The sequence below is a fragment of the Nothoprocta perdicaria genome, unplaced genomic scaffold (genome assembly GCF_003342845.1).
Source record: "Nothoprocta perdicaria isolate Ctin4 unplaced genomic scaffold, notPer1 scaffold_268, whole genome shotgun sequence".
Taxonomy (NCBI): Eukaryota; Metazoa; Chordata; class Aves; order Tinamiformes; family Tinamidae; genus Nothoprocta; species Nothoprocta perdicaria.
Window position 1 is genome coordinate 133,289 of NW_020455497.1, and position 22,989 is coordinate 156,277.

A 22,989-nucleotide genomic window follows, 5' to 3' on the forward strand; every position below is an offset into this window, starting at 1 on the left:
GGCACTGTCAACTGTGGACACCACAAATGGTTTGCACGGGCTACAAATTTTGGAAAGGGTAGGCTCTCCAGAGCAGCTGAACTTCAGTGCACCAGGAAAGGCAACAATTCAAAGGAAGTGATACATGCAAGATGAAGATGCTTCTTTCTCTATTCACCACTCTGAGTTGGGCCATTTGTAGAGAGGCTGTCGATCTACAAAGTCACTTTTTCAGTCTGATTGGGAATATGTTATGTATGTATAAATATAGCACAAAATCAAATAAGGAACACATCTTTGGGAAAAGATATAGACTAATAAGGACAAATGAGGCCTTGCCTGCTAGCTAACAAGCTTTCGCCTTTAACTATTTCTTTTGCATATAATTATTGGCAGCTCAACTGCCATCTAGCCAGCTTTTTTCATTTTCTTCTGTAGTCAGCATAGCAAAGGTGGAGAGGGTGAAATATGAAACTCTGTGCCAAATCATAGATTCAATGAAAGGTGACTAAGAATCAATACTGAACCTATGCAGTGAAACATTGGTTGAGATTTGGAATTGTGAAGATTGTACTTACTGCATGATAACAGGCTTATTCAAAAATCATTTGAAATCATTACAAGCACAATGAAAAGGAACAGAGGAGCAGCAGGCTCCTTTTACATTTCATAGAAATCTTTTGATAAAAAATAATAACTAAAGGAGTTCATCTTGGATCTTGGTAAGAATATCTGCAAAGTAATGTAATGGCAAAATTTACATCATCTGTAATCTTTGTACCAACTGCTTTGCTTCAAACAACAGAAACCCAAAGCTGCTATTTTGAGGAGAACTAGTCACTGTATTTGTTTTCCACTAGATATACTACTGAGCTCAGCAGCCAGCTGAATGTGAACTTTATTAAACCCTGCACCAGTTGTGTCAGCTCTAGAAACTCCCTGCCTAAGCTTTGGTGCTGCATGAGCATGTGGGTGCAGGCAGAACTTGACGTATTATTAGAATTTTCATAATTCTAATGAAACAGGAAACTGAACTTTGAAGGAATACACACTATTCAAAAAACCTCAATAGGAATTGAAGTCATTGCTTTTCAAACTTATACACTAACAAATTAGCACAGAATCCCATATTTTCTGAGCATTTCCAAACTCAGGTGAATGTGGCACACTGAGTGCGCTGCAGCAATCTGACAACTTGCATAGCTCAGCAATAATGCATACATCACCTTTTCTCTCTTCCATGAAAAGTCTGGCTGACACTATTGGCAAAATTTGAAAAGAAATTAAAAAATGAAAATTCAGAGCTGAACACAGTATTCCTTCTTACCTCTATTCCTTCCTTGTTTAAGGCATATTCGTCAAAATTCAAAATAGCAGTCTTGATAGTCCGTGGAGGGGGCAACACTGTCAAGCCAATATTAATAGCATTGCTTCGTTTTGAGTCCAATACAATGATCTCCTGCCGTTTCCCATCTGCAGCAGTTTTCTTGAGAAACAAGAGAACAAGAAAATTACTTCTCCAGTCTGTTTTATGAAGTTATTCCTTTCATTAAGGACTTTCCCCATGCGGGTGCTGACACCAAATATAAATCTAGTTCATTTACAGTTATCAAAGAAACCAGAAGTCTTCACCGCAGACCCCAAACATCCTTGCTGGTGGCAGTGTGGGCTGCCAGGATTTAAGCAGAGAGATGAAATTAGTCTCTGGTCATGTACAAGGGTAAAAGATAAAGCCTGTGGATAAAGCACATCATGCATGTATTACTGCAAATCCTGGGAATATCAAAGCTTGCGTGAAGAGTCAGTCTGAGAAAAGCCTGGTGCATTCAGCATGGGGCAAGAGGTGGCTGCTCCTGGAAGCAGCCCCAGCAGCACCCAGAGCACAGCCTTGGAAGTGGGGAACAGGGGGAGAGCAGAGTGGCTCCAGAGCTCCGTTCCTCACACTGGCCGGCTCACCTCATCACCTCGTTGGGAAATGGACAGAGCAATTTTCATCTGCCTAGGAGGGCTCTTCCCTGCTGGCCACCCACCAGGGGAGACCAGCATAGCCTCTCCAAGAAGGTCTTTTAGCCAAGCCCATCACAGGTGAAAAATAACTTTAATCCACCTTTTCCTTTTCCTCTTCCTCTTCTTTTTCCTTTTTTGTTTCTGTTTTTGCATTGTTTGAGACTAGACATAATCTATAGGTCTTACTTCCAGTAAAAACAACAGTATAAATAATAATGAAATATTCTGCCTATATTTTTAGATGCTAAAATGCATACCAATTAGGCAAGGTGATTTAGACATTTAGACAAGACAGAACTGAACGCAGTTTTTACTTTTACTTGAGAACATGCCTTTTATTCTGTCCTTGCACTGTGCTAGAAGGTGTTGCTTTGGGAGCTAAACGTGTCATAACCCATGCAGCTGACAGAGGATGCTGCTCCACATATACTGGAGGGCAAGAGAAGGAGGGAGAATAAGAGAGTGTACAATGTCATCCAGCTGCAAATATGGCTTTTACAGAGAAGATTTTTTTTTCCTCTCCTTTCTTCGAGCACAGACAGAAATGGGCTAAGGGGTGCTGTCAAACACAGGGAAAAGGCCAACACACACACACACAGGCAAGCACGTACCTAGTTTGCTGTCTGCAAACCTGTGATTCAGAGCAGCACGGGCAGCAGGGATGTGTCTATGACCTCCCCACAGAGCCTGTTGCCAGGATCGGGGTTGGTGGCTCTGGCAGCAGTGGCAGCCTCAGCACAGATGCACCTTGTGGGGGCAGAGCGGGACTGATGCACCCTAGTTGCCACTCTGCCATGGGGCAGCCCATAGAGCCATGCAGCACAGAGGACTGTCCGTGCTAGGGCAGTAGCTGCGTCTCTTGCATCTCTCACATGTTTGAGGTAAGACCACGAAGCAGACTCTCACTGAACAGGTCTGCTCAGAGCATGAGGCTTTGCTCCACCAGTTCCTTTGGGTCCCGCCACAGCTACTGCTGAGCCAGGCACAACCCTACTGCCAGCTCCACATGGTATTTCCATGTTGGAAGACCTGTCTTGGTTACTAGATACAATGATTTTTATCAAAGTACCTCTAGCTGTGAGTCAGTCCAGAATCTGATGGCAAGTATATCATTAAAAAGATGCCTTTTCCTGGCATCTTTCTGCTTGCCCAGGAATTGGCACTCTGACTAGTGCTAACAGGGCTACAGCATTTGTGTGGCCTTCTAAGACTTCCATCACACTGCCAGGATTAACACTATATATACAACTTATGTATGTAGATAGGACTGAAATCAAAGGCGGGAGCTGGGCACTCCCATACATGTACCATCTTTGAAAGTAACAAGAAGTTATTAAAAAAAAAAAAAAGGTCTATCTAGCAGTAAATTTATTTTAGGATTTCAGGATAAATTTTAGGAGACCAAAAATAACAATCATTCTCAATTTTTATACCTCTGCTCTGTCAGAATAGCTTTCTTCTGGCACCTTCAAAAGCAGCCCTGAACCCTTCCTGAATTTTCTCTTCTTTGAGTAACATTCTTCTTTTTATCTGGGAGCTAAGTGAAGCATATGAGATACAGACTTTCCTTTAAAGCAGTCATTTTTACTTCTATGGCCATTAATCATTTTTTCAGAACCACAGTTAGTGGCCAAGACCACATGAAAACAAGTGGGGTTCACCAGAGACCATTTCCTCTTGAGTCTCTATCAAACTAAGCCTTTTTTAAGCCACTACTTTTTACCTTGTGCTTTACAGCACAGAATTATGCAGCACAGAATTTATGCAGACAGGAAAGGGCTCAGGGAAAGGAGTTAAATTTAGGCTTCCACATGTGGTATGGCTAAGTAAGCCTCAGCTCCATTGCTCTGCTTTTAGGTTCGAAGTTTGACAAAGGAGACATATTCATTTGAGGAACATAGGATGCTAACCACATCAGGGTAGCTAGCTCTTTTTGAAAAAGGAGTCAGAAGTGATTTTAAATCTATTCCAGGGAAAAAGGCTGAGATACAAACAAATCCTTTCCAAATGAACAAAAAGATGACGAAGAGAGAAAGATTTTACTACTTCGAACTTTATTACCCTACCATTAGGAAAATAATTCATTTTTTTCCTGCAATGAAATTGCACATGTGTAAGTGACTAGTACAACTATTAACTGGTATTATAATCCTAGGTGACCTCAAGCTGTGTTTTATTAGGTCCTTACCAGAAAATGACTTCAGGTGTTTTAAGGATGAGTAAACTTGATTCCATCTATTGATGTGTCAATATATAGCATGCAACCTTATGTGCTTATCTGCTGAATATGTATTATATGACTAAACAGAAATATAAAATTAAAAAAAATACAAAATATAAGTATACTGGTTGTTCTAATTTATAGGAAACAATCATTCCTACTCCTATTAACAACTGTATTTAAAGCTGTATGGGACCTCACTGGGCAGATTCTACTGCCTTCATGAAGGCTGTGTAGTCTAAATACGTTATTCAAAAACAGAACTGCAAAGGTTAAACAGTGCTTCAGAAGGCGATCTCTGGTGTTATCAGCAGGTAACCTAAGATGCAGTTCTTAATTCTAGGAGCAACACTATTTGAGGTCACTTTCCCAAAGATCCTGTAAACAAAGATGTTCCTTAACGTTTCACTCCTAGTACTTTTTCACACCTATGGGTACAGAATGGATGCCTATATCCTCCACAGGCTAAGGGTGGATCAGCAAAATATTATTTTTAAATGACACATAGAATCTCACAAAGTATCTCATAGCAAAAAGTGTGCTTTTCATTTTTCCTCACAGAAACGTAAACACTTGGAAGTACTTTGCCAAAATACCTGCACTGCTTGGCAGGGAGAAAAGGAAAATTTCTGGACTGGTTTGGAGGGGATACCTGATCACTTTTTCTCTTCACTAACGAGTTGTCATAACCCTCTAAATCCAGAAAGTAGACCTTCTGCAACAGAGAGTGCTGAACTAACTATAATCAAGGAGCGAGTTGTCTAGAGTGGTGCATATTTTCTTAAAATCAAGAACCCCTTCCCCAGACTCCCATATTACATCCCACAATTTAAAATCCACTGCACTTTATTGCAGTCTATTGTGTTTAATGAAAAACTTCTCATGAGCCAGGAAGTAGCTGTTTATAGCTGTGTGTTGTGGAAATCACAGCGAAGGATTAGAAACTGGAGTAAAATTGGTTACAGCTGCATGAAAGAGCAAATGCAAAGACAGAGCCAAAAGAAAAAAAAAAGGAAAAAAAAAAAAAAAAGAGCACACCATGACTTCTCTTTTCCTCTCATCCTCTGCACTATTCCTTTCCATGCACCTGCTTGCATCTACTGCTATGAAATCTGGAGAACTGACTTTGGATTTGTTGCTTAGTGCTCTTTATTCAGCTGAACCAACTGCACTGTGAGTCAGACTTTACGATATTATAGAATAAACCTGTTTTGGATTGCAGCCATCGGACACGAGAAACTAGACACAACGGGGAATGTTCTCCCTGGAATGAAACCAAGCAGTCTGGAAAAAGCCAGAGCTGTCCTAATTTGAGTGCAATCTTCATACCAAACCTCAAGTCTTTTACAGATTCAGTGGTCTGCTTAATTACTCCCATTCTTACTTGTTGCAAAGTCCATCTCCTGCCCTGGAAGACTTGTTAGTATTTACTAAAAAACATGCAGGAGTCTCACAAGCCTGAGTAAACTTCCACCACAATAATTCTCAAGTCATCATTGTCTTCTGTACGGAGACAATCATATTTCTATGTCTGTGTTATGGAGAGGGTGGAAAAAAAGCCAAAAGTATAATGCCTCATGCAGAGAGCAGTATTAGTCTCCAAGAGGAAAGCAGTCACCTAAATCATTCCTCAGACTTGCAGTAATTTCAAAGAAACCTGTTCCCTCATCTTCCAGCCAGAAGCCAAAAGCTGTGCCAAAGCATCAGGCAGCCCATGCAGGTTTGGGAGGCAAGTGTGAGGGGGAAAAACTGTCCACAGGTAGTTTGGGAATGTACATAGTAGAAGACTGGACAAAATAAGACAAAATTTAAGCAATCTATCATTTTATCAAAATTTCTGGTAAGAAAAAAGATTAGGCCAGACTGATCCATTAATATAATGGCATTTATGAAGTTTGGAAATGGCAAATATGTCGTAAGTCCACACTCAACTCAAGGAATTAAGTGTTTTATGGATCTAAGAAAACTTCTCATTCTTTCCATTTATGAACCATCTGTGGCAGATCTGTATTTACAGTGAGAGAGACAAGGAGGAGTAACATGCCACAGTGTCACTCACATTCCTTCTTCAGCACAGTGGGAATTATAGAGAAAGAAATTAATTTCAACATCTGCCAAACGAACTATCAGCTCAATGTGTTTTTAAAGCTGCTGTGCCATACATTTCAGATCTATATACAACACATGTCAGAAAGCTATTTCTGCATCTCAGAAAATTCAGCTTAGAACAGAAGGCAGTGGGATTTACGTGGCTCATGTATTTATAGATCTATTGTTTGCTTAATGGGTGGTTAAATTGTTCAAATTGTGATGATTACACTTGGTTGAGAAGATCAAGAATGACCACCAGAAAGTTTTGAGTCTTTGGCTAAACAAGTGAAATGAAGAGATACCATCATGAGACATCTTTCCTTCCCAGATTCTGAGCAACCAATAATATATAAAATACGTAATAATTTATGCCAGCATAGGAAAAGTAGAATACTCAAGCTACTGACTGTTTTTATGTCACCATAAAACATAAAGACCTACATAGAAAATACAGAAGAGATTTATTTTAAAGAAGAGTGATGTTTCAGAGCATCTTTTACTGGCACTTTAATTGGAAAAGAATAGTTTCCTTGGTATCAATTGTTCTGCTTACATTAGAAGAAAGAAGGCTTATACAGCAATGGAAAACAAATGTTCTAGCTAATAACTTTTAAACTTAACTTCAGATTCCTACTGACACTAACTAGAAGAAAACTGACTTTGTTGCTGAGACTAATGTGAAATAATCATGTCCCCAGCCTTTTGGAATTTATGGCATAACACTGCACCTAAGGAGTAAGGAATTCCCAGGAAGAGAAATATTTTCTGTGCCAGAAATATTTTCTGTCCTAAATTTTGGATAGTTCAATTGCCCAAACTAAAGATTTAGAATATGCCTGTTTACCAGTTAAAAAAAAAAAAACCCTCTTGTGGAGTGTTTAAATGTGAACTCAATCCAGCTGATAAACTGATCCTTTAGATTCAAGTACATATATAGCATATACAGCCTTTTCTTGTTTTGCCTTTTTTTTTTTTTTTTTCCCCTCAGTAGAACCAGTCTGATATTCTAACCTTTTACATAATTCCTAGAGTGATTAGGAAAATATTACCAAGTGAAGAACTGTCAAATATACAGATATGAATCATCATGCTGTGACCTTTACATAGCAGAAAATATTTCACATTTCAACACCTAGTTTGGCACTCAAGTTTTAGCATGCTCATGTAAAACGTTGGTATTTCCTAGTCAAAATGATATCTAAAACTGGTAGACATGAGGCAAGCGGGCAGCATGGTGTGTACTTATGGCAGGTACATGATCCTGGGCTCATATCCTAATTTTGGGTCACGGAATATCTTCTGTCATAAACCAAGCTAGAAACACATCCAGTAATTTCCACCACTGTTCCACATATAAACAATATGAATCATCTAAACCTAAGTCAAATTAATACCAATATATTAGCAAAATAATAGGAAGCTGGATATGATCTGTACCTTTGTGACAGGCAGTTCCTTGGACTTGGACTCAAAGAGATGCTCCAGTTTGGAAGTGTCCACTTTAATGGGTTCCAGTTTCGACCACAGGAATTCTCTGCAGCGTTTGTTGTTTTTACACTGCCACTCAAATGGTCGTACCTCATTCCAAAACAGACGGATGGTTTTCTTCTTCTTTATGAATGCTGGCTGACCCCTAGAAACCTGGGGTGACCCTAAACCCTGAGGAGTGCTGAAGAGTGGAGGAGGAGCCAATAAATTAGCAGAGGGTGGAGGTGGAGGCGGACATCCAAACAGTGGGGGAGGCGGTGGAGGTGGCAAACCCAGAAAAGAAGGTGGAGGAGGAGGAGGGGGAACAAGGGAGTCCCCAGGACCCATATCCATGTCCAACACATCTACATCATCCTCCTCCCCCAAGTCTGTAAAATCCATGTCTTTTATTTTAAGTTCTCTAGGATTAGCCATCAGCTGATCCCAGATGTAGTCAGATTCCTTCTTTGGTGGTGCTGGTGTTTTCTCAGGGATCTGTTCACCAATTTCATCTTCAGACAAGGCTGTCCCCTTGGCCAGCTCACCACTATTGAATTTTTCCGCAAAGGCTTTCACACTGCCTTGGTTGTCCAGGTTTCCAATCTCCATCTTTTTGACACTTTCATCTTTGGCCTGCTTAGTGGCCTGAAGGATAGAGATCCTACTGGCTAGGCTAGTGAGTGACTCTTCACTTTCCTCCGTCTCCTTCTTTTCCTCCTTCGCCTCCAGCTCCTTTTCCTCTTCATCCTTGGGCTTTTTGTTATGCGCATACAACATGTCCAGCATAAACCGCTTGTTGTTAAGAATGTTGCTGCACTGCTCATTCACACCAGCATCTTGAATGGACTGTGACCATGGACCTGTAATCATACACACACAGATGGGAACAGTCAAGAGCAGAGAGCCAGAACAACAGTATTTAGCACCTCATGGGAAAAATTCATGGAAATACATGCACTAATAGCCTGACACTCAGCAAGACATAGTTCTGAGTTCTAAAATAAGTGGCTGTGGTGATACTCAGCCCAATCTTGATGGGCTGGGAATAATTCTTGAATGCATATAGGAGGCAATTATAAACCGTCACGATTTCAAGGCTGAGGTTTCTTCTGGACTGTGTCAGATTTCATTTTGTATTTGCAGTCTCAGCTCGTTTATAGGGTGCTTAAATGCTTGGAACCTTTAATGATCCAAAATAGGGATCATTATCCCTATATCATAAGAATGGCCACAAAATAGGCTACAGTGGTACTCTTAACATGGCAGAAACTGGAGCTGGCCCAGGAAAGCTTCCTTAGGAAAAAGATTTTCCCTGCCTGATTTCAAGATTCATATGGAACTGCTTCCTCCTTTTTCCAGCTATCCTGCTGGCTGGTCTTTAAACCTCCCAGATAGGTACTATGACCATCTTCACAACACTGACTGCTTGAATCATAGAGTAGACTGCATTACCAGGGAAAACTCCCAGGACAACTCTCATTGATTGCAAGTATAAACCAGCTTTTTAAAGTTACTTGTAGGAATACAAGCACCTAACTAAAAGAAATTACTGATTTTTGAAAAGGCTGCTCATCAACTACTGTAATCTTCCCTGAAATATATGACGAAACGGAAAAGTAATGGCCTGCCCACCTCAAGTTCCTTTAACATGTCACTGTAATAAAGCTTCATTTTTCTGACTACTACTCTTTCCAATGATCTATAAAGAATACTGCTTTGTGAGATAACACCATAAATAACAAACTACTGTAACTTAACTGTAAAAATGAATTATACAACATTTCCCTGAAAATAACATTGAAATAATGCAAAAAGCATGCCCTCCCTCCTTCAAATGTTGTTTCTTTTTTCAATAGGCATCAAATAAAGCAATTAAACATGAAGTCTTCTTCCACAGGATTGTTTTCTCATTAGGATTTGTCACCTAGCTGTCTTTGATGTAGCTTCACTAGACAGCACCATCTCCTTCCCCACACTATGGCTCTCCCTAGCTGAATGCCCCCAGAGGATTGCCCCCTCTTTGCGGCTGTTCCTTTAGAGATGTCCAAGATTGCTGTCAGGATCCCACCTATACATCCCATATAACTTGCCCTCTGTTTTCACCAGCTGGAATCATCCAGGATTTAATCCCTTTGCAAAACTTCTTACCAAAATTCCCCCAGACATCATCTCTAATTTGGGCATCATCTCTAAGTCTTCCTCAATCTTTCCATCTGTTTTCTAACCAATCCAAGATGATTGCTACGAAGCCTCTTACTGCCTCAGCACCCTCTTCTTGCACTCTCCACACATAAATATGTGAAATGCCATCAAAGAAGAAGGCAGGAAGGAGAACTCAGCAGGATGGTTAACAAAAGAGGGACATAAAATTTTTTCTCCTTTGTCCTTATTGTAGTCGGGCAGCAACACTGTACCACCTCAAAAAATGGGAAACTAACTGTTGATAATCTGGGAGGTGCTGGAAAAAGCACTCTCATTTGCTTTCTGCATTTCCTCACCCAGTAGATTGCAAACTATTCACTACATGAGACCTCCCTACATATCATAGCCTCTGATCTACTGGTAATGTATGTCAATTTTAAGAAGCCAAATTTTAAATAGGCAGAATATATTCTTAGCTATTAAGAAAAAGTATGTAAGCAATTATTTGAATGAAAGGATAGGGTGGATGGGACAAGATTACTGGAAAATTTTTGTACCCTCACTTGGGGTACCCTTGACTATACCACTGTGCAATGATATCTTTCATCTGTCATACCCACAATGCCTTTCCTGCCTATTCATTCATCTACTTTACATAGTACAATAGTTTTCTAAGTGCTATATTTTAGCATTGGCATTAATTGAAAAGCAGTTAGCTCTTAACTATCAACCAAATTAACATAATGCTTCCTAGAAAATCGCAATAGGGTTTAAATAGGAACGCACACAGCATTGCTAATAAACATGGTGATTCAGAGTCACCCCTCTTTCTGAGAAGAGCAAGGTTGTATGTCATGTTGTGAAAAGTCTTTGTTTGCTTTTCTAGGAAGAAGCTCTATCTGTTTTCTTATCTTTATCCATCAAACAAATCAATGTACTCCACTGTTCAGCCTTAGGCAGACTAAAAGTCAATTGCTCTAATCATATTACAGTTCTGTACCTCTGTAAGGAAAGTGTAAAAGAATAATTAATCAACCAAGGCAAAAAACTACATTTCAGCCTACAGGCTGCCTGGCAAGTTCTGGTTGTCATTCTGTCTCTTTGCAGCAAACTAGCCCATAGGGTATTTATCAGGATGGGCTATACTTCACAGGTTCTAATCAGAACCAGTAGGCATTAACAGGACTGTTCTTTTCCAGACCATGTATAAGTTCCTTGTGCCTCCTCCACAAAAGCTAAAGATGTTCACAGCCCAGGCCAACATTCAACAGCTCCTTTGTATCCCTCCGTTTGCTAAAGCCTGATCAAGATAGGAAAAATCCAGGGAAAGAAAATACATCCAATCCTTCTTTTCTCTTTCTGTTGCTTTAATAGTAAGTTAGGAGTAAATGCATGGAAAAAGATTTTTGGAATCTCATGACAAGTTGTATTAGGGCGTTTCACCTTGTTGTTTTGACAAGTAGGATACCTAAAAAAATGCTCTGAGAGCAAGACATGCAGTTTGCTGTAACACCCTGATTTAGTAGTTAACATGCCCTTCTTGAGCAAAGAAAACGGTCTCAAATTTAAAAGAAATATAATTTCATCAAAACCTTAACCATCCTTCCAAACACAAAGTCCTATCAAAGCCTATGGATTTCCAAGTAAAGAAGAGACAAGGATTTGGCCATGGCAAAGGAATTATTAGTGACAGGTGTAAAGGGTCTATTTGCAAGTACATAGCTCACACACAACACAGCTCATAATTTAACTTTTTTTTTTTTTTTTCCCCCAAGGGAAAGTCTTCATTATTGAAAAAACTTCACTTTACCAGTTTCATTGTCACTGGTTAACTTGTCCTCTCTCTCTTCCCTCTCTAAAGTGCTGCTTGCTGAGGATATGCTGGATGCAGAGCAGTTGTCTTTTTCATTCACTTCCTCATTCTGCCTCTCTTTTTCACTGAGTATTGCACTTTCTTCTGGCTCTCTCTCTGGTCCTTGCTCCACCTCACTCTCTGGTCCCACCTCTGTAGCCTCTACTTGCTTGGGTGTCTCCGCTCCCTGCTTGGCCTCAGCCTCCTGTTCTGGTTCTGTCTCTGTCTCTGCTTCGGGCTCGGGTTCACTGGCACTCACTGGCGGAGAGAACAACGGGAGAAAGAGATTCACTTAGCAACGGCATCTTGCGAGGCTCACCCGCCTAAACAAGAACAATGTGGAAAATCATATGAGTGCCTTGTGAAAAGAAAAGAGAAAGTGAGTTCATGGCATGCATAACTTCGCGAGCAAGAGGCTGGTGAGCGCTGGCTGACGACGGTATAACACGCAAGAGTGGCCTGGCAATCCCCCTGACTCACGGTCTGGAGGCAGCGGCTGCTCTTATATGTACTTCCACAGCTGGTGTACTGGACTTGCATACGAATTTGAACCACTAGAAAACCTGAGAATGACATTTAAAACTCAGTGCCCAGTCAGAGCCTGGGAGGGAAATATCTTTTCAAAGGCAAATAGGAGAGAGATTTTGGCTCTTAGTTGATGATTCTCCAGTTTCTGAAGGATTTTTTTAGGGAGCTTCCTTTTTTACCTGACGAGGGACACTTCAACAAAAAAAAAATACAAATATTAATTTTATTAACACAATTAAATGGCACAGTTTGGAAATGGCACTGTCACATATTTGGCTGACAAAAAACATGCGTTTCCGTGCATATTTACTTCAGAACAGCCACATCAAAACTGAGAAAAGCTTCCAACTGGTTGGCATATGTCATAAATTTAGTTTTCAAGTGGTTGGCATATGGCATACATTTAGGATTTTTTTTTTACCAGTTGGCACAGAGCAAATACTATTGATGGTATACTTAGTTTCTTGAAACTTAGTTTCTTCTTCCCTGCTCCATTACTGATAGTGAAATTCAGTCATTCATCTCTTTACAGTTTTTAGCCAAACCAGCAGATTTTCATACACAAATATCCTCTGCATGCTGCAAGGAAACTGTAGAGCATCCACACATATTCACGTCAAGCAGCTCACATCAATGCTCTGAAAATTGAAATGGCCATGCAAGAGTGATGAAAATGGACATGCATATTAGTTCGGCATACTCCTGAAATCCCCTTTGCATTAAATCTTGTGCAAGAAGGCTGAACTAGAATGACCAAGTCATATTAGTTTCTTCCCTTTGCTAACTGTTTCCATTACAATATCACAAAATGCGCTTTCGAACTTGTCACAGTCATTGGATCCCATGATATATAATGTGACTTTCTTCAAGAACTAAAAGAATCTTTGAAGGAAAATGCATCATGCAGGAATGCAACCTAAGCATTTCAGTCCTCTGAGAGCAGGAAAATAGATTTACCCCAAGAAAGTATAAACTTAAATAATGAAGGCTGCAGTATTTTCCTAAGACTTTTTCATGTTGAGTGCCTACTCCATTTCCTGAGAGACACTAAGTAATGATTTCTAATACTGCCCGGGCTACTTTTTACAGTAATACTTAAGGTTTAAACTAGCTCTCAGAAATGCATCTTCAATATTATACCATTCCCTTCTTCATTTTCTGTCCTTAAGTGCTTAAAATCACAGCTAATTTTTTTGCTATTGATTTAATTGCAACTACGTTCTGCACTTTCACAGTGCAATATTTATTGCCTGGTTAAACAACTAGATATGCATATATAAATGTTTCATACAAATATATACCTATATGCTTGTATATATTTATATCTCTATAAAATGTAGATGTTATAGGTATAATATATAGTCAATGCCCACTCAAGCCTCTTTAAAAGATTTTAAAATACTTCCAATTTAGGAGCTTACCTTTCTAACTCTTCTACACAGACAACATTTAAAAGTCTATGATTAGACAGGATAGCAGTTCTGTGGCTCTTATTGCCTTAAATAGATCTTACTTTGGACTCTACCCTATTTAGGTAACACTTACGAGAGAAACAAAATAATAGAAAGCTGACAATAAGGTGGAGGACACTCTGAATCACTGTGCTGTGTTTTTTGACCACAGTTGTCATTCAGCTGGGATAGTATGACAACATGATAAAGTCAAGCCAATAACGGAATATAACTTTTAGGTATCTCTTAGGAGATCCTGAAACTAACATGGAACTAACACGGCATCTGAGAGACTCAGAGCTTGCAGCACTGCAGCAATTACCACCAGGTAATTGCAGACCATTGGTCTGTATGCTTATAGACAAATGTTATTGGTTTACCTTGAAAAATCACAATTTGCAAATTTATTTTTTTCCTCCTAAAAGTAAATGTTGTTATCGAATAATCAAAAATAGCAACAGGTCACGTTGAGAAGGAACTGACTAAAACTTGGCCAGGATCACTAATGCTTATGGCTCTGTGGTCATCATGAAGCAATACTAAAGATTCAAAAATGATGAAGTTGGAGGAGATATAAAAAATGTTTGAGAATGTAAGAATGTAAATCTAGAAAGCAACATTCAAAAAAATTTTGAATCTGTGCACCTGAAACAGTCCACCAGAAAAATGAGATATCTTAGCAGAATCAAAAGTATAACAGGGAGCAAATAGCAATATATATTTATATCAAAGCATAAGCACCTCCAGAACCAACCATGGATATTCTGACATTCACTTTGATAGTCTCTTTCAGTTTTGGAATCATGTCAAATAATCCAACTATATTCCAAATAACTGCAGTGAGCAGTGAGCTAAGACCAGGCTCTCCCCTCAAAAAGTAGTTCAAAAATCAACTTTATTAATAAAGACTATTGAGAGAAGAAAGGCAGACATATGTCCATCACTTCCACTTCCATGCTTTAATAAACTGATTTGATATCGGTAAAAACTTCTAAAGATACTTTAAAAATAAAAATCACATTGAATGATTGTTGATGACCTCTTTTGAAAGGTCATCAGCATTTCAGTCCAATATTTCATGGATTGACTTTCAAACTAGACAAAACCCTACTGTAAGCAGCGACCTTGCAGGTGGGAACAGAATTAGTTAAAAAAAAAACAGTTTCTGTTTCCCTTGTTCAGTCTTCCTGATGATGAGGACTGGGAAAATGTAAGGAAGAAAGTTTGGCCATATCAAAAACCAATGGCATAGAAAGCTGCTTGATATCTTTTGAGAGACAGTGTTGATATGTTGATAACATATACTTTTAATTAATAACAACAACAATTATGCTCTTTGAGAGAAATGTAAAAATATTGTACAAAAGCAAAAAGAAGTTACCTTAAATACTGAATCTCTCCAGCTCAGCTTAGGTTTTAATGAGAACTACATGGATGTGAAAATTATGTTATGATTTTACAAGTAGTGCAGTATTTTTTTGTTAATTAAAACAGGTAAGACATACTTTCTTTAACTTTCTTCAAAAGAACAGAAGCTTTATTTGCAATTGGATGCATCAGGAGGAGGAAAACTGAATGTGGCTTTAAAGACTAATTTTTGGATTGTATGCCCATTTCTTTTTCTGCCAGAGCTTAATCTCTAAAGTTGTATTATCAGAAAAAAAAATAGTGAAGAGTTCTTTGGAGAATAAAATCTCCCAAAGAAGGTCTGTAACATCACCAAAGAGGGGGCAACCTCTCACTGAATGTGTACAAATCTTTTGTTGTTGTTGTTGTTGTTATTCTTTAGAAGGTATAAAAGGACAGATAGTCTTATCTGTTTCCATTTTTTCCAGAAACCAGATTTCTTAACCTTAAATCTGCTAATAAGAGCCTACATTCATGGTGGTACTTCTGCAATTTTTAAGTAATTTTCCTCTTAATGACCTTCTAATGAGGAACATTCACCATCAATCATCTCACTATACCCACATCTAGTGGTTCCTCAACATGATGTCCCCTCTTTTTAATACTCCCTCAGTGTCATCTGCTATCTTTCCCTAACCTGCTTCCTGGGGTCCTGCCACATTGCAAGAGTAGCTGATGAGAAGCTGCAGACCAGATTCTGTTTCTACTTATGGCACAGACAGGAAGATAGAAGGCCTAATTACACTTTGCCTAATGCTGTAATGCTTACACATGCCTGGAGTTTGAAAGAGAAGACATCAATGTGCATATGAACGGATAAGTAGAAATGGGCTCAATAATCAGCAGCTCATTGTCCTCATGGTGGTTGGTAACAGAGTATCCATGAGTTGCCAATGAGGCTAATACTCTTTAATCTCTTCATTGAACACCACCAGCAGACTTACAGTCCATTGTAAATTGGGTATGATAGTAGCAGGCTAAATAGTAGAATTTCAGTCAGAAATGGAAAATTTGAGGACTGCGCTAAAGGAAACCTAACCAAGTTCAGCAAGGTAAAGTGCAGGGTTCTGCATCTGGGGTGGACCTGGAGGACATAGTGGACACCAGACTAAATGACAGCCAACAGTGTACTATCATTGCAGAAAAGGCAAATTGCATACTGGGTTCCATTAGAAGCACAACTAGCAATTTAAAAGAATTTCCTTCAGTGATAATGAGGCTGCACCTGAAAAATAGCATAATTTTAGTACTCAGCTATTAAAGAACTCCAGTCAGAGGATGGTGTATTCTTATGATTTTCTGATAAGACCTCAACCATCCAGCTCTGTCAGCTCTGTAAGCCCTCAGAGAGAATAAACATCCTTCCAGGACTGCATTCTAGTCCTTGGCCAGGATAATAAATTAGGCAACCTCATGTTCATCTACCTTCTCTGCTCTCTGTTTGGAGCTGGGAGTAAGAAACAGTACATGTCTCTTAATGTACATAAGGTAAGTCTAAATAAGTCTTTCTATCCAAGCGCTTCTGGTGTAATTGTTCAGACATGGCTTGAAGTTTTGGTTGCAATGTCCCTTCAGATGTTCCAGCAAGAGCACATTCCTTTTGATGTGAAGCCAGCAAGGTTCAGTCTCTGTCTCTGTCTCTGTCTCTCTCTCTCTCTCCCCCTTAACAAAGTCCTTTCTCCCCACTTGATACAATGGTAAAGACTGGCACAGAACATAGATTACTGCTAGGGAACTTTCTCTTTGTTCCTCAGGTCAGGTCTTGCATTGGTCCTCTGTAGCTCTTCTTCTATCTTTCTGCACAGTGCCCTTTGGCTGTATAACTGTGGCTTCAGTGGTCTCACGGTTTTCCCAGTTCTTTAGCACTCCTCTATCTACTGAGACATTTTCAATTAGTTGTACTTCAGGCAGTCTTTGAGTCTTGCTCAGCTAAGAGCTGATCTAACAGCTAATGGAGAAGGTTTCCTACTGTCTGTGATGCACACTTAGGTTGATCTGATTACTTCCTCAAGTGCTACAAAAAGCTGCTCCTCACAGAGAAGAGTTCATCTCCAATTACTTTGTGGTTTGACTGCAGAGACATCTTGACTTATTTTTGCTCTCTTTTACTGCACATGTGTAGTTGATAAAATATTCTCCAATGAAATTACCAAAGAGGAAGGAGATGCTCTAAAAAAATATATTAGGTTCCATTTTGCAGTTATCATCACAGTTATTCATTTCCTTTAAATGCCATACCATGAGTTTTACAAGAGTAAATCTTACAAGATTTGATTACTTTAGTGGAACCAATTGTTTTATATGAGAAAACACTTCAGCACAGTAAGTCCAGATTTTTGTATTTTGTAGAGATACTGAGAAGCTTCACAGAATGGGACAAAGTTCCTCAGACAGAATCCATTCCCTTCCTAAGTCCACTATATCCAGGGAGCCCAAAGGATACTGGGGACAAAACACAACAATTCACCTACTACTTAAACTATAACTAGTTTTAGGAGTCAGATGTGTTTTCCCACTTGACTTCACAGTTCCCACACTTCCCACTTGACTTTGGGTTCAGAATACTGCAGAAAATATCTCATTAGTTAATGAAGTTCTTTTGTGAGATCTGAAGGGCCTTAATGAGCACCGAACGACAGAATCACAGAATGTTCAAGGTTGGAAGGGACCTCTAGAGATCATCTAGTCCAACCTTCCTGCTCAAGCAGGAACACTCAGACAACGTGGCACAGGGTGGTGTCCAGGCGGGTTTTGAAGACCCAGAGAAGGAGACTCCACAGCCTCTCTGGGCAGCCTGTTCCACTGCTCTGTCACCCTCACAGTGAAGAAGTTCCTCCTCACATGGAGATGGAACTTCCTGTGTTTCAACTTATACCCATTTCCCTTTGTCCTGTCACTGGCCACCACTGAGAAGAGTTTGGCCTTTTCTTCCCTCCATTCTCCCTTCATATATTTATACATATTAATCAGATCCCCTCTCAGTCTTCTCTTCTCCAAGCTGAACAGGCCCAACTCGGTCTCTCCTCACACGAGAGATGTTCCATTCCCTTAATCATCTTAGTTGCTGGACCCTCTCTAGGAGCTCCACGTCCCTCTTATACTGGGGAGCCCAGAACTGCACCCAATACTCCAGGTGCGGCCTCACCAGAGCTGAGTAGAGGGGCAGAATCACCTCCCTTGACACCTCCTCCTGATGTAAGTGTCACCTCCTGTGACACTCCTCCTGATGCAGGCCAGGATCCCATTGACCTTCTTGGCAACGAGGGCACACTCATGGTTAACTTGGTGTCAACCAGGACTTCCAGGTTCCTCTCTGCAGAGCTGCTTTCCATCAGGTCAACCCCTAATCTGTACTGCTTCCTGGGTTTATTCCTCCCCAGGTGCAGGACCCTGCACTTGTCCTTATTGAACCTCATGACGTTCCTCTCTGCTCAACTCTGCAGCCTGTAAAGATCCCTCTGGATGGCAGCGCAGCCTTCTGGAGTGTTGGCCACTCCACCCAGCATAGTATCATCTGCAAACTTTCTCACAGTGCACTCTGTGCCCTCGTCCACATCACTGAACAAAACAACTAACTAAGCAAGTATTTTCTTTCTACAACTTTATCCTTGCTTGGAAGATGATGACTCCTATATATAAAGAAACTTTTTTTGGGAGGGGGCGGTGGTGGAATAGTTGCGCAATCTGGGCTTTGTCCTCAACTCTATTTCTGCTGTCCTACAAATGGCTTAAGCAACTTACTGCCTCAGTTTCTCCATTTATTAAGTAAGAATAGGAACATTTCCTGAGAAGAAATTTGTTCAAAAGAGGTATTAAAGGAGATATGAATTCCTTATGGAGCATAAGGAAGTCAGACACTAGGCTAGAGGCCATGGCACAAAATCTTCAAACAAGTGTGCCAGCTTTTGTATGAGATCCAATAAACTGGCTGCTTCCTAAGAAGGAGGGAGTCAGCTTTACCCACATGCTGGTTATTTCTGACCTGTTTTTATTCTTGAAGCAGCAGTCCTTGCTCACACAGAACTCCCACTGAAGCAAGATAATCTTGTGCAGTCTTGGCCATTTATCTACCTGCATTTGCCCATGGCTGGACTTGTGCCTTAACCTTCCCCTTCCACATGTCCCCTCCTACAGTTCATTTGCTGAGCTTCTAGGTGCTGCCCTCTGATTTTGCCAGTAGAAAGGTCCTACCTACCTATGTGTTGATTGCTTCACTATATTCAGACTGCCTGAAGTTGCTCTGTGCACCTGCTCTAAACTTATTCTCCAAATAGATTATGCTACTACATTTTATGCTGCATTTTTTAAAATGCTTCCAAGAGAAATATGTTAAAATAATCACCATAAAAGAGATACTTGCTGCCTACCCAGGTCTGAAATCCTAATGGTGGAAAAATCCAGCTTTTTGCTCTAAAAGCAATATTGAACTTGAAAAACTGGACATTTGGTATTTTTGAAAATCAGTGTTAGAGGAAAATACCCATGCTTTTTAATTTCAGATGATTCCACTGGGACTCATAGAGTGTCAGACAAGAAAATTGGAAATTTAATCGAGAAAACATATAAACCTAAACTAAATGAACTTCACCTGTTCTGTGAGGATAAATATATACAACATTCATTATCTGTAACTTTTTCCTTAAATTACCTTGCTTTATAACATGCTACCAACCATAACACTCAACAAAACCAAGCAGAGCAAATCACAAAAGCATTAAGCATCAATAGCCAGTAGCAAGAAATCAAATTAAATAAAAAAGAAAGATGGCAATAATTCACCCTCAACATGCACTGAAGCTCCCCATGTTAATACAACATCATGTAGCACAAATATAATTCTCTATTTTTTTAAGGACTGATGCAAGTGGCAGAATGACGTGCACACACACAAAGTATTGCTCAGTACACCAATAAATTATATGACAGCAAACCAACCGTGCAAACACTAATTATACTTTCCTTTTTACTAATTGTCTGTGGTCTCTTTTAAGTCTTTTACTACATGTGCTACAATTTTAAGAGTTTTTGTTGATGTTAAAAATAACCAAAACACTCTCTCTGTCTTCAATTCAAGACCTTTTCTATTTGTACCACTCAGACTATGCTATGCTGGGAGGTTATTATAATCTTGGCATTCATCTCTTGCATTTCTTTCAAAGAATCCACATAAGTAAAATCTGTTGGCAGGAATACTGTTGGTTTAGTACTCAGTAACTTCTCATATATGAGGTACATGAGGCTAAAATAAAGCCCTCCCTATACTGTATTTTCCAATTATTTTATTCTAATACCAGCAGACAATGATAATATAAATAAGCAATGTACTCTTTACTTGAATGACTAGAAGAGGACAGCCAAATCTATGTGAAAGAAAAGAAAGGAAATAGAGGCAGACAGCATGGAGCAATATGACAAGACCCTTTACTGTGGCACCTCAGAGGTTATATTCATGCATTAAAAAACACTGCTAACCTGAGAGAGACTAATAAAACTGCCATGCTGTTCCCCTGCCGTGTTCTCACTCACCTTCTGAGGGCTGAGGAGTCCCACAGGGAGTGGAAGCGGTCTTCAGCTCTTCCTGGGACTCGGTGGATGTTGGGCTGATGCACTTGGGTACCGGTGAGGATGGCGCTGAAGGAGATCTCAGGTTCAAGGACAGCTCACTCCTGCCTCGGCTTACACTCCGGCTTTTCAGCTCCTTCTCATACTCCTCAGCTGCCAACCTCTCCAAGTATTTGTATCTGAAAGTTAAATTCCAAAGGGTTTCCGTAAAGAAAGAGAAGCCTGTCCTTGATGCTTGTTTATGGATGAAACACCTGCAGAGAATGAGCTGACTTCCTGACACAAGGGGTATGGCCCTAAACTGCCTGCTTGGTCAAACTGCCAAAAAGTGCACACCAAAGCAAAGACTGTTCCCCTGAAAGAAGTGAAATTGCTCATGACAAAACAAATCCAAAAAATGGTAAAATTAAACAGTCCTTAGATTTTGCTTTCTGTCTGCATAGTCCTTCTCCTTTTGGAAGCATTTGCCTGCCCTCCTTTTCACTCTCCTCCTCTACCTCCTCCTCCTCGCCCTCCCTCTCCCAAAACTAAAACGGGAGGAGGGAGGCTTCAAAGCCAGATCTCCTTAATACTGACGCAAAAAGCCAAAGTCTGAGACTTGCTGCAAAGACAGAAAAAATTTTCAGTGCAGCAGACAAAAACAGATCTCCCTGAAAATAATACCAATAGTAAATGCTTGGATCGCCTATCTAAAGTCTCTGAACCTGCTTCTATTTGCTCTGAGAGCAATGCACTGGAATTCACTTTGTTCTCTCCAGAGTCTACAATGGAAAGATTTCTTTTTTTTTTTAATTCTAAAAAAATTCTCTGCCGGACTCAGACATCCAATAGCTTGGACCTGACGTCACATGTAGTTTATTCATCAAAGTCACTTTAAAAGAACAAAGATACATCTGTTTTGCATTTTAGGCAGGCAGAACTCACTAACTGTTTATTAAGACCAGCTACCAATCATATTCTTCATAGTGTGCTTTATACATTTCGACCAAAATAACTTTGAAATATGTGCCTCTTCCAGATGTCTGCTAATTTTATCTACCATTATTTGCTGGAGAATAAATTCATGCATGCAGCTGTATTGGGCTCTAGACTGTTTATCTTACCCACAAGTGAACTGTTAAACAGGTTAATCGAGACTACTGCTTATGCCCCTGAAATGCTGTGGTCATCGTCTTATACCCTGCTGTTGTAAACACTTCATAACAGGGAACACCTCTCCTCCCCCATTCTGCTGCTCTGATAGCCCAAATCAGTGTACAAGGGCACATTAAAAGTGGGAAGGAGAAAGAAGCAGCCACATGTGTTAACAAACATACTTAGTACATATGGTAACCACACACATGCACATTTGAAAACATCTATATCGAGCACAGAAACATGTCTTTGAAGAGCAATTCTTGTGTTTTCAGAGGCAATTTGCTTTATTGCAAACAGTAATAATGAATAACAAACTCATTTTCTTTTATTTCTCCAGAGGTATGCACATGCTTTGAACAAATTCTGCAAGAAAAGGAACCCCTACAGGCTGTGGATGTGAATATAACAAGCCACATACTTGTATGGTTATAAAATAGGAATTGTTTAGAGTTCTAACATGAAGCCAATTCTAAAGAATGATTTTGCCCTTTCAATAGAGGAGAAAGCCCTTTGCCTGCATTATCATAGCATTTTGTTACAGTTAATGAAACCAGTCCTCCTTTTAACTGTGGGCAGTTATGTATTGTGGTTTCCCCTCTCCTCAAAAATAGAGCAGATGGGATATAAGACTCATAAAGAGTCATTCAAATTGATGGTTTTGCTAAAACAGGTACAGCACAGCTGGCTGCAATGAGAATTTTTGCAGTTTGCCAGCACACTACAACAAAGATCTGGATGGATCCATCTATAACACGGGGTACTACAATGTTTTTCTGTTCTCAGCTCTTTTGCAGCTGTGTTAGCATTTGAACTTCTGTTACTCTGCACTGCACAATTAACAGCAAGCAGAGGATTATCAAGAAAGGAGGACTATCAGCGGCCTTAAAAGACCACTGAAAGAGAAAAGGTACCCAGAGCAACAACTTCCATTGTTGCAGATGGGTAGCAATACCAAATGGGCAAGCTATTAAACAAATTATGGCAATCTAAATTAGGTAAGCAAGGATTCCATCATTATCCCTTTACACTTGACAAACAACATATATTTCTTTTCCTTCCTTCCTTCCTTCCTTCCTTCCTTCCTTCCTTCCTTCCTTCCTTCCTTCCTTCCTTCCTTCCTTCCTTCCTTCCTTCCTTCCTTCCTT

General features: G+C 39.9%; 1 protein-coding gene across 2 annotated transcripts in view; it reads right to left on the reverse strand.

Annotated features, from left to right (window-relative positions):
• The window catches only part of FHOD3 (formin homology 2 domain containing 3), a 363,251-nt gene that overhangs the window by 47,092 nt on the left and 293,170 nt on the right, over positions 1-22,989 (reverse strand). For both annotated transcript variants that reach the window (XM_026040807.1, XM_026040808.1), the window contains exons 14-17: positions 20,672-20,886; positions 11,718-12,017; positions 7,736-8,625; positions 1,307-1,465 (exon numbers count right to left, since the gene is read on the reverse strand). In XM_026040807.1, the coding sequence (XP_025896592.1) occupies positions 1,307-1,465; positions 7,736-8,625; positions 11,718-12,017; positions 20,672-20,886 (1,564 nt within the window). The remainder of the gene's footprint in view (positions 1-1,306; positions 1,466-7,735; positions 8,626-11,717; positions 12,018-20,671; positions 20,887-22,989) is intronic.